The 16,958-nt window shown below is 47.4% G+C and overlaps 1 protein-coding gene across 1 annotated transcript in view; it reads right to left on the bottom strand.

Annotated features, from left to right (window-relative positions):
- TRRAP (transformation/transcription domain associated protein) overlaps positions 1-16,958 on the bottom strand; it is a 166,765-nt gene that overhangs the window by 90,341 nt on the left and 59,466 nt on the right. The window contains exons 34-44 of the mRNA XM_063143617.1: positions 16,039-16,203; positions 15,550-15,743; positions 14,378-14,576; positions 12,177-12,305; positions 10,844-11,110; positions 9,885-10,091; positions 7,050-7,208; positions 6,814-6,948; positions 6,024-6,134; positions 4,840-4,986; positions 4-217 (exon numbers count right to left, since the gene is read on the bottom strand). Of these exons, the coding sequence (XP_062999687.1) occupies positions 4-217; positions 4,840-4,986; positions 6,024-6,134; positions 6,814-6,948; positions 7,050-7,208; positions 9,885-10,091; positions 10,844-11,110; positions 12,177-12,305; positions 14,378-14,576; positions 15,550-15,743; positions 16,039-16,203 (1,927 nt within the window). The remainder of the gene's footprint in view (positions 1-3; positions 218-4,839; positions 4,987-6,023; positions 6,135-6,813; positions 6,949-7,049; positions 7,209-9,884; positions 10,092-10,843; positions 11,111-12,176; positions 12,306-14,377; positions 14,577-15,549; positions 15,744-16,038; positions 16,204-16,958) is intronic.

Genomic DNA, 16,958 nt, shown 5'->3' with positions numbered 1-16,958 from the left:
TACTTGGTTCTGTCGGGAAGTTACTCATCAAGCGAGAAAGCAGGGTGTGGACGGCTCGCAGAACCTTGGTGTTGCCGCAGGTCATACAAGAGGCTATCCCTCGCTGCAGAGGTTTGAAGCTACTCAGAATCGCTGGAGACTGGAGGACGGTTAGGAGAAAGCTGAGAACCTCCAACCCGGTGCAGATATTGGCGAAGTTGGCCTGGGTAGGCTGCTCCTGCAACGAAACATCAAGGAGGAAAGAAAAGAGAGAGAGTCTTCAGGTAAAATCGGCCGGGCCTCAGCTCAGTCGCAGAGCACATGCTGCGCCCGCAGAAAGGTTCGAGCCCCAGCGTCTCCAGGTGGGGTTTCAAAAACGTCTGCCTAAAACCCTGGAAAGCTGCTGCTGCTGCCAGTCAGTGCCTGTAATCCTGGGTTAGAGGGACCAAGGGTCTAACTCAGTGCTGCAAGCTTCCACGGCAAAACGCACGGCACAGAAGGAAGGCGTGAGAAAGTCGGTGAGGTTACGCCAGAACCTGCCTCCACACTAGGCTCTCTGAAGTTACGGGTGTTTGGGAAGTGGCTTCCTATTCTTCTTGAGCGGACAATTGTCTTGCTTAGTTTGCATAGTTTTGCCTAAGGGGACGTTTCCAAGAGGTTAGACTCTCTTCAGGTAGAAGAGGCGTTTGTTGCTTAATAAAAGCTTTGTGGATTACTTAGCAGGCCTCGTCATTTGCCTTCCATCAAAAGCAGGAGTGTTCCAAGAAACACAACAGTTTTCCATGGTTTAGGGCACAGTACTATGCGCTTCTGGACAGAATAAAGTCCTACAACTCCCAGCATGCCCTGCCCCGGGCAACAGTAAACCAACTCCCTTTGCCCGGTGCCAAACATGCCTCCAGCACGGAGGTCTCCTGTGGAACAAAGGAGGGCAGGGCCATCTTATTTGGCTCCCAACGCCTGCTGCGTTCGCTGCACCACTCAAGAGCCCCTTGACAAGCACTAGAATAATAGATTTGCATTCAATTATTCAGAACGGGGAAGGTAGGCCAAAGATAATTCTTCCAGTGCTGTGTAATACCGCTTCATTTGTAAGAAAGGGGGGAAATGCGCGGAGTAGCTGCTAAGTAATTCGGTTTGATCTTCCCCCGTGCGATGAGCGTTCGTTAGTAAGCGTTGAATTTTAATGGAAATGCTGTCGAATTGACTTATAGAGCAATCAGAGGATGACATGTGCATTTTTTAAAAAAAAGGAAGAAAAGAAAGGGGTCGCTGTGAGGGAACCTGACAAGCTCTAAAGCCCAACAGTTAAAAGAAAAAAGAAACTACGCGCGTAAGGACCTGCAAAGACCAGGTTAACTAGCAGCTCAGCTGGTAAAAAGGAGGAACCGTTACATTTACGTGAACAAACAGACACGTTTCTTATGACATAGTAATACATAAAACACACCGAAAGTCCTTCCTGTGTTTCGTTACCTCCTGACCTTGCTCTTTACAATCTCTCCCCCACAATTGTGTCTTTGCATGTGTACACATGTGCAATTCAGAACGTAAGAAGCGCCCTGCCGGATCTGACCAAGGGTCCAGCTAATCCAGCATTCTGTTCACACCGTAACCGAACAGCTGCTTGCAGGAAACCCACAAACAGGAATGCAGCAGCACCCTACCCCCGCCACTGGTGTACATAGGCATAGCGCTTCTGAAACTGGAGGTAGCCTATAGTATCAGGACTAGTCGCCATGGATAGCCTTGTCCCGCATGACTTTGTCCAACCCACTTTAAAAGCCAACCATGTCGGTGGCCCTCGCTATATCTTGTGGAAGTGAATTCCAGCTTTTAACTATGCGCTGGGTGAAGAAGTCCTTCTATGTCTTTGAATAATAGAATCATAGAAGAGTAGAGTTGGAAGGGGCCTACAAGGCCATCGAGCCCAACTTCCTGCTCAATGCAGGAATCCCCCTTAAAGCATCCCTGACAGATGGCTGTCCAGCTGCCTCTTGAAGGCCTCTAGGGTGGGAGAGCTCACAACCTCCCTAGGTCATTCGTTCCATTGTCATGCCGCTCTAACAGTCAGGACGTTTTTCCAGCCGGAATCTGGCTTCCTGTCACTTGAGCCCGTTATTCCGTGTCCTGCACTCTGGGAGGATCGAGAAGAGATCCTGGCCCTCCTCTGTGTGACAACCTTTCAAGTACTTGCATCTAATGAAGTGGACTACAGCCAATAGTATGGGATGATGGGTGTTGCAATCCAACTATATCTGATGGAGAAGATGCATTCCCTATCCCTGCTTTATAGAAAGAGCAGGATGGTCTTTCCCCCCACCCTAAAACTGGGAGGGACCTTAAAACCCAAGAGGGAGGAAATCCCGTTCAAGGGACCTGCCCGGACCCTAAGGTCATCCTCAGGGGTCCTTCTCCGCAAGCCCCTGCCAAAGGAAGTGAGGCAGGTGGCTACTAGGAGGGCCTTCTCTGCTGTGGCACCCCGGCTGCGGAATGAGCTCCCTAAGGAGGTTCGCTTGGCACCTACATTATATGCCTTTAGATGCCAGGTGAAGACCTTTTTATTCTCCCAGCATTTCAACAGTCTAAAAATAAATTTTAACTCGGTGTTTTAAATTCGTAATTTTGCATTGCTGCTGTTTTTATCTGGTTGAGCTTTTCTATTGTATTTTCTATTATGGTTTTATACTGTTGTTTTATACTTTGAATGGTTTTAATTTTTGTGAACCGACCAGAGAGCTCCGGCTATTGGGCGGTACAGAGATGCAACAAATAAATAAATAAATAAATAAAAAGGAAATGCTCCATAGATCTTTTATGTCCCAAATCACCAAAACATGGTACGAAGTTAACACACAACTACGACGTGCTAAATGAGAAGAGACAGCTAGGCGAGAGCCCTCCTGTTCAAGCTCCTACCCAAAACTTCACAAATGAGGGCAGGGTCAAAGAAGAGGAGGCGCAGCTTAGGCCGCGCTCCGGCAGCTGCCTCCCCCTCCCCCTCCCCCTCCCCAGATAGTCCTGTTTGCATATCAAGGCCCTGACTTGAACCTGGACCATCGCTTCAAAGGCGTAATGCTATTCACAGCACCTGGGTACAGCCCCAAAACATAGGACCAACTCTTCTGGACTCTAATTGGCACACTTGGCAACGGAAGCGGCGGTCGGAGATATTTATTGTATTCATTAATGGGCAAGTATAGTAGAAGCTCTGTGCTATGCACGCCTGATAATGAATAAAATAAATATCCCAGACTGCTGCTTATAAAGCAAAACGGGGCAATTAGCATCCATACACAGCAATGAGCAAGGCTATTGCTCATACCAGCGGCGTTCATTAGACAGCTGTTAAGGGTCAATTTGGATGCATGGGGAACGTTGAACACCACGCATTACTGGTGCAGAGACACGTTCGGAGGCGCCAGCTTCCCTGCCCTGCAGCTGTCGAAATTGTCACGCTTCCGTATGATTCGCATCCCCCAAATCTCTTCGCCAAGTTCTCAAACCATTCCCTCCCCTTTATATACATACATCTTTCTCTCTCTCACACACACACCAATAGTAGCAACCCGAGGGAGAGCAGGATTTTTAAAAAAAATCAGCCTGAGCTTTTCATAGGCTCAGTTCAATCCAAGAGCAATAAGCATTTTCTTTCTGTCCCTCATACATTTTAATGTTCTTTATAAATAAGCACCTAACAAATTGCAGCATCTGAGATTGCAGTCCCAATCCAAAAAAAAAAAGCAAAACCACACTTTATGTCCCACTGAAATAAACTGGCCTTAAGTTGGCCATGGCTAAATGGTTCCATTCTTTCATGGATTGAGCTGGAAACAATGGATTGAGCTTCTAAAACAAACAACAAGCAAACCATGGTTTAGGCTCACTTCAGACGACACGTTAGTCAACGCAGTGTGAAAACTCCACTCAACGGTGGAGTTTCTAGGGGGTACTCCCCACACAACATGTTCCAACTCCACTGCTGTGCGACTGTGGGCTACTCTGGAGTTGAGTAAAATCCATCGTGACGTTTGATTGACAGTTCCTCCCCCCAGTCCTCCGTTGCTGCCAAAAAAACCAACAATCCCGGCAGCTATCCTAGAGTGGCACTCGCTCGTTTCGCCCCTCTTGCCAGGAAACTCTGTAGCCAGGGGGGGAAAAGTCCACTCAACACAACGGAAAACTCCACGGAGCCCTCCACACAGCACACAACACAACGGTTGTGCGGGAGCTCTCCTTTGCACAGCGTGGATATTCTGCTGGGAGTGTTTTCCAAATGAAAACCAACGTGGGGTAGAGTTTTCCCACTAGATCATACATTTCTCACCGTGGCGTTCTAATACCACCGTCGAGGAACGTGCTGTCTGAACTAAGCCATAGTAATGGCGAGCCCGACCGCGGGACAACTCCCTGGGAATGCAAACCGTTGCCTAAAAAAATAATAATACCAACATCCCACCCACGTTCCAGAGCAAAGACGAGCATTCTGGCACAAGGTTCATTTCCAATTCACAGCAGTTGACTTTTTTTCTTTCTTTTTTTTTAATCGTAATCCTGACGTCAAGAGAAGGACAAGGATAATTATTTGAGACCATAAATCAATTCCATTAAGCTGAACATTTTCCAAGTCATGACACCAAATTAAATCGGCAATTAAAGAGGGCTAACATGACATTTTGAGCTCTCCGCAGCGAGCCCCACACGGCTGACTTCGACACCCGCTCGGGGTCTTCATATTTTTGAAAAGAATCCACACGTTTGGTGGAACACGGCAACACACCCACGGTCCTTTATTAGGCATTTAATTATATCGTATCTTACCGGCGCCTTTAAGGCTAAAAAAACCCACCTCCAACTTACCACAGTCATTAGAAGCTTATCAAACCACTGCAGTTTCAGCTCCGATTTTGGCCACATATCCGGCCGTAAAGCCGTCTTCAGAAGGTTGACGCAGCGCCGGGAAAGGAGCTCTCCCGGAGAGCCGGCGGTGTTTGAGTTGTCATTTACCTGGCAATTAAGCAGAATAATTGCTAAGTAGCCAACATTGATCATCATCATCATGGAGAACTCATTAAGATTTTCACGCCATCATACCTCCTGCGTGAAAACGGTAACCTCATTTCGCTGCTCCGAAAGGCTCGGTTAAAGCAATTGAAGGCGGTATTATTAAAGGCAGATTGTACAGGGTGGCCCAGCAGACAACCATCTAGCTCTGGATGCAGGAGCAGGCCGGCCCCGCAAACCAGGATCGACAAGGTGCTGGTTTTAACCTATAAAGCCTTACAGGGCTTGGGACCACAATACCTGACAGAATGCCTTTCTCGACATGAACCTACCCGAACACTACTTTCAACATCTAAGGTCCTCCTCCGGGTGCCTACTTAGAGGGAAGCTCAGAGGGTAGTGACAAGAGGGAGGGCCTTCTCTGTGGTGGCCCCCCAACTGTGGAACAATCTCCCTGATGAGGCCCACCTGGCGCCGACATTGTCATCTTTTGGGCGCGAGAGAAGAGATGATGGTGACAGTAATAATGATGATAATGATGGCTGGGTCTCCTGTGCAAACTTTGAAGCCAATGGTACCCAAACATTTTCAAGCTACTTAGCAAGAATTTTCCCCTAGTCTAGTAATTTTGCTCCCAACACCTCAAAGCTAAGTTTAGCACAGTTAGCGCCTCCCGAATACCAACGGAAAGGGTACGCTGTAAGGTGGGCCCCACCCTGGAAGAGACCCGCTCCCTGGTTGTTGCCAGACAGCAACCCACAGGTCGCAGTACAACCGGCAAGGCCTCTTCCAATGTTCTTAGCAGCTTGCACAGTTCTATATGGAGGAAGGTGATCCGCCCGCTAACTACTGGACCTTGCCCATGAAAAACCCAAAGGAGAGGAGAGAAACTGGACACAATTAGAGGATTCCTCTCCCCCACCCTTCCTGGATTAGGAGAAACAAAACACTGAGAATCTCCCTCTAGGAGAGCAGTGAAGTTGACTTTTTCGATGCTAATCAAGCTTTATCCACACATTCATTTCAGAAGCACACAGTACCTGGCAAGCAATCCTAATGAGGAAGTTGATTACAGTGTCCGTGTGTTGCTTGTCAATGGGCTTCGAAAGGAGGGCGTCAGCTCCGGGCAGTGACTGACTGCGTCCAAACACCTGAGGACACATTTGAGGTCAAAACAGAGAGTGACTAGGTTGGCACGTCACACTAACCCATGGTTTCTTTAACCCATGGTTTGTTACTCTGCCCAGGATTTGACTGGCAGACAACACACCATGGTTTGTTTTCTTAATCCCTGGTTTGTTTCCCTCCTCCTTTGCCTGCCCTCTCCCTGTATCCCAAGTGCCTTTGCAGTACTGTGGCTCTTGATTCTGTAGCCTGGCGAAACAGCCCATGAGCAACCCGTGAGTTCGCACATAATGACAACCCGTGGTTTAAATCAGGGGTGGGCAAAAGGTAGATCTTCAGATGTTTGGGATTTCAACACCCAGAAGTCCCTTGCCAGCATGGCCAACCGTCAGAAACGCTGGGAATTGGAGATCCAAAACCTTTGGACAACTACATTCTGCCTGTCTATGGTTTGAACAACCCAGAGTTCGCAACCAAGTACAAACAATGGGTTCTCTTCCTGGGTTGTTCGTGGTTAACAAACCCTGGTTTGAGAGCACAGCTGGGTTCACACAACCCAGAATTCAACAACCCATATCATGGGTTAGTGGAATGGGTGATCCCAGCCATTGAATTGCCGGGTCAGTGCATAAACACACTAACTCAGCGCAAAAAGAAATGGTATCATTTGCAAGGAAGACAGGGGGTGAGGGGGGTGATCCTTACAGCACTTATTGCTCCGGTAGCAGTCCTGAACCGCTTCACTTCTTGCCCAGAGTCGACCGAGAGCCCCCTCTTCACGGAGGACGAGGCAGAACTTGCTCCTTCACCACTGGCGCCCTGATCCATATCCGAATCCGGCTGCAGATAGGGGGTGAGTCAAAGAGTTGGAATTCAACATGGGGTTGTACTTGCAGAAAGGTTGAACATTTCGCAACAAACGCCAGAAGCCCGGGTCTCACCTGCTGGTCTTTGATCCGTTGCAACTCCCATTTGATCACGACTTCGGCAAGATCCACCGCCAGCTTCCTTTGCTCGATGGTGACGCTGGGGGTGAAGCCCAGCCGCTGCATGGCGCTCACCATGTGCTGCACTAAGTGGTGTCTCACCGGATAGTAAACCTGCGGAATTTTTTTAAAACATTGAGTTGATGCACTCACTTAATGCATTTCTATACCATAAGGAAAGCTGAGCGAAGGAAGATAGATGCTTTTGAACTGTGGTGTTGGAGGAAAATTCTGAGAGTGCCTTGGACTGCAAGAAGATCAAACCAGTCCATACTCCAGGAAATAAAGCCAGACTGCTCACTTGAGGGAATGGTATTAAAGGCAAAACTGAAGTACTTTGGCCACATAATGAGAAGACAGGACACCCTGGAGAAGAGGCTGATGCTAGGGAAAGTGGAAGGCAAAAGGAAGAGGGGCCGACCAAGGGCAAGATGGATGGAGGATATTCTGGAGGTGACAGACTTGACCTTGGGGGAGCTAGGGGTGGCGACGGCCGACAGAAAGCTCTGGCGTGGGCTGGTCCATGAAGTCACGAAGAGTCGGAAGCGACTGAACGAATAAACAACAACAAATACCATCCAACAGCCAAAGCTGCCTGGGTCGGTTCACAACAACTGAAATAATAATAATTAAAAAACCTTTCCGAGTTTAGGAAAATCATGTCCCAAGTATAGGAGAGCATTCGCCCTCGCTCGCTTTAATGTGTTGCTATCAGCATTACTAGAAGGACGATTTAGTAAAATCCCGGTTAATGAACAGATCTGTCCCTGTGGTTCTGGAGCAAAAGAATCTGTCGAACATCTCATTTTGCATTGTAACACGTATGAGGAATGCAGAAAAAAAGTTAATCTTGCTTTTATTGACAGCCTTTTCTGGATGTAACCCCACAAGGTTGGTATTAATCTGTTTAAGGGATGTGTCCTCCCATATTACTGAAAGGGTCTCTAAGTTTCTCGTGACCTCAATGCAAATTAGAAAAATAACGTTGCAATCCGCCTGGGAGACGGGACTTCACCAAGCTGTATTTTGTTTTTATGTCACTTTTTATCTATCCTTTGCATGTTTTGGTGTTGATGTTGCTGGTCGGCGACCGTAATAAATAACAATGAAAATCATGTCCGAATAAACACTTGGGGGGGTCTCATTCTTCACTGGAAGAAAAAAGAATCCTGAAGCGCTCTGGACACTGAATAGTGCTATACAGAGATGGTTGTAATATATTCGGGGCAAGCAGTGGCCTTTAAGTCCAGCAGCGAAGCGGCTTTTTCACCCTGCGCTGCCGATAAATATGTTTCGCGGTTTCCAAAGCCGGGAGGAAAAGTATTTGGCCAGCTCTTCTCGCTCAATCCAAGCTGTGCTAAGAACACCTCTACTGACACACTTATTCCCCCTGATTTCGTTGAAACCAAGCAGGGCTGGAGCATTACAATGAAGAAGAAAAGATAACCGTTCTAGTTTAAGTATTGTATTTTAAGAGCCTCTAGCCAACTGATTACGGGCGACTTTCATCTTCGGTTGTGATTCTCTCTCCGGAGCCCACTAACAGCGAAAGGCCTTGGGGGCACTGTTCTAAAATGACAAAAGCAACCAAGCGGTCTGATTCGCATAGTGGTCCAAATGACTAGAAAGGCACAGAGAGAGAGAGAGAGAGAGAGAGAGAGAGTTCACTGGCTCCAGACGGCAACAGCTCTTGTCCTATACAAAAATGACTCCCTTGGCCCTCAAGCAATCCAGCCTAAAACATCAACATAAACCAGCCTTTATGAAGTGCTCTGTACCAAAAGAAACCGTTGTAAATTTGATTTGTCTTCTGAGCCGTTTACGAAGGTCTCAGAGGGATCCTAAGTGAGCTGATTTATATGATGCAAACACAATTCATGGAGTTAGATGGGTCCAGGGCCGGTTAACCCTTTGCATGAATTAAGGTCAGCGCTTTAAGGGATTTCTGGTCTTCAGGGAACGTGTTAAACACTGCCTAGGAAGATGCAGAGGTAACATTTAACAGACGAGTCGTACATTTTAAAAACGGAAAGAAAGGAGCCTTCCAGTTGTTGTACGTAGATCTATGTCAGGGGTAATGGACTTCGAGTTGTCTTGAAATTGGGATTTGATTTAGCATATTTGGATTATGTATACTTTTGTTTTAATTTACCCTGTTAACAAGAGGGTGGGCTGTTCACTCCCAACACTGTAACAGAGGCTAATTTTGCATTAATTAATCCATGGTTTGCCAAGACACATGCCAGGTGCACTTCCATAGACTTTTTCAATATTCAACCCCTGATTAGGCCAGTCGGGGGATTGCTACGTAACGTCCGAACCCAGACAGTACACATTGTGGATTAAACAACCCACAGTTAACTTAATTAATAATGGTAGATTAACTGTGGGTTGTTTAACCCATAATTAACCTCTAGTGTCTGGGTTTGGACATCAAGTAGGAACCTTCAATCAGCCCCAATCAGGGATTGAATATTCAAAATAGCAGCAGGTCATGCCTGGTATGCACCACGGAAAATTGTGGGCTAATTAACCCATGATTAACCCACATGTAAATTAGGCCAATGACAGTGAAAGTGAGTGTGTATGTGTATACATATATATTAAAAATATACACACACTTACTTCCAAGGGATAGAAAAATTTGACAGGCATTATATTCACTTATTTCATTGATGTAATGAAATAATCCATTGATCCATTAAGTATGGGACTACACAGACAAGTATAGAAACCTCCCAACTCACACCACTGCTCTACACCTTAAACAGAGGAATGCTGCATGAATACCTTGAAGTGCTGGACTATTAAATGCAAAATGTGGACCAGCTGGGGAACCGTATGACCCTCTTCGACGATGATTTTCCTCGTCCAGTGAGTCAACATCTGGTGGCCATCCTCCATGCGAGCGGGCACTGCTGGCGTCAGAATAGCCATGGCTTGCCGAACGATGGCCCGGGCCTCCATGGCGTGAGCCTTCAGGAGGCTATGAAACACCTGGAAAGGAGAGCACGCACACGCAATTGAACTGAAAGCACGTGCAAAGAAAGCAAAGGCGGTTCTATCGCCAGCCGCGTGGATGCGACGTTCTCGAAAAGGCTACCATGCAGGTAATGGCAGGGTTTGCACATCACACTCACCCACAGTGGGCAGCCAGATACACTGGGCAGGTGGCTAGGCAAACAGCCTACTGTGCCTCCTTTCACAAGACTAGGCACACAACCTACATAGAGTAGTGTATTTCACACATACACCCTCGTCCTTCCTCCTGTAGTCCAGCTGCCAAGCCAGACAAGCAGTACACACACACACACACTCACAAACACACACACAATAACTCACACTACCAACGACTTCTCTACCTCTTCAGCATCCATTCAGGCCACGTTTCACTGATTAAAAGGGAAACGCGGTAGAACGGGATCCTGAACGCCTTATCAATCAGAGCTGGAGAGCTTCAGCCCCTCTCGGGGGCCCCAATCCAGCCCGCAGGGGTTCCCCAGGTTGCCCCTATTCCCCAACCACCAATCATTTGGTGACTTTTGTACTGTTCCTTCCCCCATTCTCAAAGATCCAAAGTCTTCGTTTACCGGCAGGAAGAGCTTTAAGCTAAAACGGGGTATTTGGGGGACCTGCCTTTTTTGCCTCTGGACTCACCCACCGCCGGGATGCGCCCCCCCCGAGAGGTTCTCGGAAACGGAGTCCGGCACCCCTGCTCCCCCACAGCCGCTCGCGCACGCATCCCATACCTGCAAGACGATCTTCTTGTGAATGGCAAATTTGGCAATGATGTGGGCCAGCAGCAAGTGGCCGCTGTATTTGCAGGCCGGGTCCACGCAGGCCTTCGAGAGCAGGCAAGGCCAAGCGAAGGTCATGAGGCGCCGGAGCTTGCTGTTCCGGTTCTTGTTGTTGTCGTGGATGTGGTGCGGGGCGTGCTCCACCAGGAGCGTGGCGAACTGCAGGAGGTAGATCCTCAGCGAGTCCAGCATGTCGGCCTGCTTTTCTGGATCGAGTACCTGCCCCCAAAGAGGGAAGGGAGAAGGAATTTCAGTATACGTTACTCAGAAAATAACAATAATAATAAATGACCCCGCCGGGCGCACAAAATGATGCATGGTGTGGAGCATGTGGATAGGGAGACATTTTTTTCCTCCCTCTCTCAAAATACTAGAACCCGGGGACATCCCATGAAGCTGATGGGTGGGAGATCCAGGAGAAATAAAAGGAAGAGCTTCTTCCCGCAGGGCAGGGTTAAATTATGGAACTCACTACCACAAGATGTAGTGATGGCCACCCATTTGGATGGCTTTAAAAGGGGGTTGGATAAACTCCTGGAGGAGAAGGCTATCCATCACAACTAGCCCTGACGGCTAAGTGCAACTTCCAGTATCCGAGGCAGTAAGCCTGTGTGCACCAGTTGCTAGGGAACATGGGTGGGAGGATGCTGTTGCACCATGTCCTGCTTTGTTGGTCCCTGGCCGATGGCTGCTTGGCCACTGTGTGAACAGACTGCTGGACTAGATGGACCCCTTGGTCTGATCCAGCAGGGCACTTCTCATGTTCTTATGGCAGTGGGGAGGGTGGATCTCCCAAAATTGGGCGGAGCCCTTCCTCTTTCGGAAGGCTTATCCTGGATCCAACCCAATGAATGCAAGAGTTGGAGAGAACGTTCCTACGGACAATTACCTGTTCCTGACAGGTGAACATGGATTCTAGCTCTGCCAATGAACTTGAGATAACTTATTGAGCCAAGTTTCGATACCACCAGATTGCACCAAGTGGTTTCGTCACCGTTTGAGATCGAACAAATTCAACCCAAGGAAGAGAGCTGTTCAGCCTCCTCCCCCTGCCCCTACGTTGAAAGAGGCTGCAGAGCCACACAGGCTAGCCACAGCCACCGGGGCACACAGAGGCCATGCCCCCATCCCCCACGCATTCAGATCCGACGCATTGATCCCAAGGCGGAAGTTTCATCTCTTCGGTTGAAGCCAACAGGGCTTTAGTCATGCTTGGCTTGGGGTGGGTCATGCCCACAGATGTTCGGAACATCTGGCTGCTGCTTTCCTCCTTAGGATGAACTACCTTTGTTATGAAGACGCTGGTGATGCTTTCAGGGTTGTCCCCTTCTGGGTTGGGAGGGCCCAACAGCTGTTCCCCTTCCCCCTTTTCAAAGCTGTACAAGAAGGCAGGATTGAGGACGTGCTGCAGAACCTGCAGGTCAGGAAGAGAGAGACGGAGGGGAGGGGGAATGAAGAACCTGCCATGGACTCTTCTGAAGTCCCACCTGCCTACCATGAATGAGTAATATCAAAGGACGCTTAGGAATCGCTCTAGAAATCAAGTCTCTTCTACGGCCAGGCTGCAGGTAAATAGCTACATCCAGGGCACCGGTGGGTAGAGGGTCTACTAGGCCATCCCTGCAAAGACGGAATGCCATACCTGGGATGGCTAACTATCCCTAAATATAGGAAGGCATTCTCCTTAGCAAGGTTCAATGTTCTCCCTTCCAAGCTATCAGAGGGCAGATTTAAGGAAATCCCAAAGAATATTAGACGCTGCCCCTGTAATGACGTTGAGGTGGAGTCCATCTTGCATGTACTACTTTACTGCAGTTACTCTCAAGAGGCCAGGAAAGACCTAATATGTCCTAATATGTATACAGTGTTTCCCCAGTATCTCTCCTGAATCTCTTATGACTATTTTAGTTCAGGGCACCAATAAGCCTGTTACTGAGCAAGTGGCCAAATTTTTGAATCTGGCTGTTCTCATTAGAACACTCATGGACGTCTGATCGTTATTTTAAACCTACCGATTAGCATTTTTTTACAGTTTTTGCATGCTTTCTTTTTACCATCATGCATTTTGTATTAACGTCTGTGTACTTATATGCTATAACAATGGTCTGTTGACTGCAAATAAAGATTGATATTTGATTTGGTATTTGCCAATGGTAGTAGGGGCCACGTGCCCTCCACTCTCGGTGCGGCCAGCTGTGTGTGGTCCACCAACGGTGCAAAGACACTGTTGGATCCCATCCCATGTGCCCACAGACCCATCCGTTGGCACCTCCGAGGCCCACTGCCTCCCCAAGTTTTAATCTTGCTTCTTACATTTCTTTTTTAAATTGTCGTTTTTTTATAACATGGGACGCGGGCATGTTGCATCTTCATTTGGGTTGAAAAAGAGTGGTTTTGTGTTTGGGCTTCTTGGGCAAGTGATTTTTCTTTAAGTCTCATTCACTTTGCCTTCTGGGAAACAAGCGTTTCGTAACCGGCCATGCCTACTGCAGCAGCAGCCATCTTATGAATAGACAAGCCATCCCACGGTGGCCATTTTGAGACAGCACCCATGATGCTCTCAAAATTCCAATGAGCCCACCAACCCAGAAAGGTTGGGAATGAGCCAATATTCAAGATGAGGCACTTTAAAAAGGGAGCTTGACTAACTGCTGACTAACTGCTCACTGGCCGGTGAGATCACATTACGCCAGTCCTTTTACAACTTCATTGGCCGCCAGTCCAGGTCCGGGCCCGATTCAAAGTGCTGGTATTGACATTCAAAGCCCTAAACGCTTTGGGGCCAGGTTATTTGAAGGAATGCCTCCTCCCATATGTACCTGCCTGGACCTTAAGATCATCCACAGGGGCCCTCCTCCATGAGCCCCTGCCAAAGGAAGTGAGGCAGGTGGCTACTAGGAGCAGGGCCTTCTCCGCTGTGGCACCCGAGTTGCGGAATGAGCTCCCCAGAGAGGTCCGCCTGGCGCCTACAATGTACTCCTTTCGTCACCAGCTGAAGACCTTTTTATTCTCTCAGTATTTTAACACTTAATTTTAACTTAAATTTAAATTTTACTGTTCTAACTCTGTATTTTAATCTTATATCAATTTCTGCTGCGTGGTTTTATCCTGGTTGTGCTTTTGATACTGTATTTTGTATTTGTGTTTTTAACCTGTTGGTTGTTTTATTATGGTTTTAATTTTTGTGAACTGCCCAGAGAGCTTCGGCTATTGGGCGGTATAAAAATGAAATAAATAAATAAATAAATAAACCTATCACTGCTCTTCTTTATTTTTTAAAGTTATTTTTATACCCTCCTCAGCCCCACCCCGAAAATGTTTCCTGGAACAGCTTATAATCAATTAGTAAAAAGGCATGGTATTTTTATAAACGTGGTCCTGCCAATTATGGAATCCCTGTTGACATTTAAAGCAAGAAACTTTTGATGCCCGAGAAAACGAAACGTAAATACCAGCCCCAGGTTCACGTAACTGATTTCGCTATACCTTGGCTTTAAGCTCATCTCCAAAGTTGGGATCGCTGAAGTCGACAAAACGGAAGAACAGAGCCCGTTTCTGGGCAATGGTGTAATTTTTAGGAATCTCTTCTTCCATGTATTCTTTCAAGAAAGTCATGTTGCAAAGAAAACGGCCGGTGAAGGCCCGGAGAAGCTGGAAGAGCAGTTCTATGTCACCGTAATTTCTCCTGAACAAAAGTTAAAAAGCAACCAAAAAAAAGCTAAGAAGCACCAAGGAAAGAAGAGAACTTGGAAATAAATACGCTACTTTCAAAGCTGAAGCACCCAATGCTCCGGCGGCCATTTTAGGAAACAGAAAACTGCCTCAGCAGAGATCAAACATGTCCTTCTAACCCAATAGTCTGTTCTCACTGGCTGAGGCTTTCTCATCACTTGCTACCCAACCATTTTTTTCATTGGGGGGGAGGGAGAGGTGTCCTCTACCACTGAGCTAGGAATCCCTTATATTTGAAGTAAAAACAAACACCCCAGTGCGAAGTAATCCATTGTGCTAAAAGGACACAGATGAACTGGAGGGGGTTCTGAGGAGGGCAACCAGGTTGATCAGGAGTCTGAAGCAAAGCCCTATGAGGAGAGACTGAGGGGAGACATGATAGCACTCTTCAAGAAAGGTTGTCACACAGAGGAGGGCCAGGATCTCTTCTCAATCCTCCCAGAGCGCAGGACATGGAATCATGGGCTCAAGTTACAGGAAGCCAGATTCCAGCTGGACATCAGGAAAAACGTCCTACTGTTAGAGCGGTACGACAACGGAACCCATGACCTAGGGAAGTCATGGGCTCTCCCACACTAAAGGCCCTCAAGAGGCAGCTGGACAGCCACCTGGCAGGGATGCTTTGAGGTGGAATCCTGCATTGAGCAGGGGGTTGGACTTGATGGCCTCAGAGGCCCCTTCCAACTCTACTGTTCTATGACTCTTTGATTAGCTTCTTCTTTCCTCCCAGCGACCAGCTGTTAAAAAAAAAGCTCTCATTTTCGAGAGGACAAGTTTTTTGTTTTTATGCTTCTCCAAGCCTCGGGGTCCCTCCCTGACCCCCAACCCCCTTGCATGCCACAACCTCCCTCTCATTTCCCCGCGGCTCCATTTCCATCGGCACTCAGCAACGGGGTTTGCTATTAGAGAGAGCAAGTTACACTCACAGGTCTACGTACTTGCAGTAATTCAGTAAGCAGTACGCCAGCAGCTTTGGCTCCTTCCAGTTCGTCGCAGCCATGTTCTCCTTCCGGTGCCGTTCCTGAAAGGCCTCACTGACCCACACTCGCCTGAGCTGGCTTACTAAGGAATGCTGGTTCGCCAGCCAGCCCTCGTCGTTCTTTACGATAATGCTGATGATCTGCCAGAAACGAAAGAGCAAGGACATTCATGGGCAGGCAGTTCTTCAACAGCCTTAAGCGGGTTATTCATTATGGCCGTTTAATGTTTCCTTCCCAGTAGTTCTAGACAAAGATGTGAAGAACCTCTCGTCTCTTCAAAACCATAAGGGAAATTAGATTTTAAAAATAAAAAGAGACAGAGGAAATGAAGGAAAAAAGAGTGGGGAGGGAACAGCAATTCATGATTCAGTAGTGGGCCAGTAGCCACAGATAGCCTCACGGAAGCCCACAGTTTTTAACATAGGAGTATCTTACCTTGATGGCCTGAAACTGGAGGTCCAGGCGCATGGTGCTGGTGCTGGGGGAGCCGGGCCGGACAGCTGTTTGAGTGCCGCCAGGTAAGAGCAATGTGATGAAGCGATTAGGGTTGGCTGCCAGGACATCTCGCAAAGGTTTTGCATCTTTATGTTTCAAAAAACTCTGATTCGGGTGGGGGGGGGGGGAGGAGACAAAGATAAGTCAAACACTGATGAGAGCGAGGAAAAGACGGTGGAAGGAGGACTGCAAGCCAGGCACACAATGCAATTCTTTTTTTATTCTTTTATTTAAATAAATCCATGGTTTTTTTATTGTTATTATTATTATTATTATTATTATTATTATTATTATTATTATTATTATATACTGAACTAAAAACAAAACAAAACATAAAACTAGACATATCAATACTTATTCTATAACCCTCCCTTGCTGTTTATTCGTTCAGTCGCTTCCGACTCTTCGTGACTTCATGGACCAGCCCACGCCAGAGCTTTCTGTCGGCCGTCGCCACCCCTAGCTCCCCCAAGGTCAAGTCTGTCACCTCCAGAATATCATCCATCCATCTTGCCCTCTTCCTTTTGCCTTCCACTTTCCCTAGCATCAGCCTCTTCTCCAGGGTATCCTGTCTTCTCATTATGTGGCCAAAGTACTTCAGTTTTGCCTTTAACACTATTCCCTCAATTGAGCAGTCTGGCTTTATTTCCTGGAGTATGGACTGGTTTGATCTTCCTGCAGTCCAAGGCACTCTCCCTACACTTGGTCTTACATCAAATCACAGCACTAAATATGCAAAATAGAAGTATCTCATTAATTGTGACAACTCCGGCAAAGTTGATTATCTGTTTTTTCTTATGAGCCCCCCAGATTTCTATAGCCTTCTGCCAAAGTCATTCTGTTTGATTCCTTTTCCATGT

The sequence above is a fragment of the Elgaria multicarinata genome, chromosome 17, assembly GCF_023053635.1.
Source record: "Elgaria multicarinata webbii isolate HBS135686 ecotype San Diego chromosome 17, rElgMul1.1.pri, whole genome shotgun sequence".
NCBI lineage: Eukaryota > Metazoa > Chordata > Lepidosauria > Squamata > Anguidae > Elgaria > Elgaria multicarinata.
This window is presented reverse-complemented; position numbering and strand designations above follow the sequence as displayed.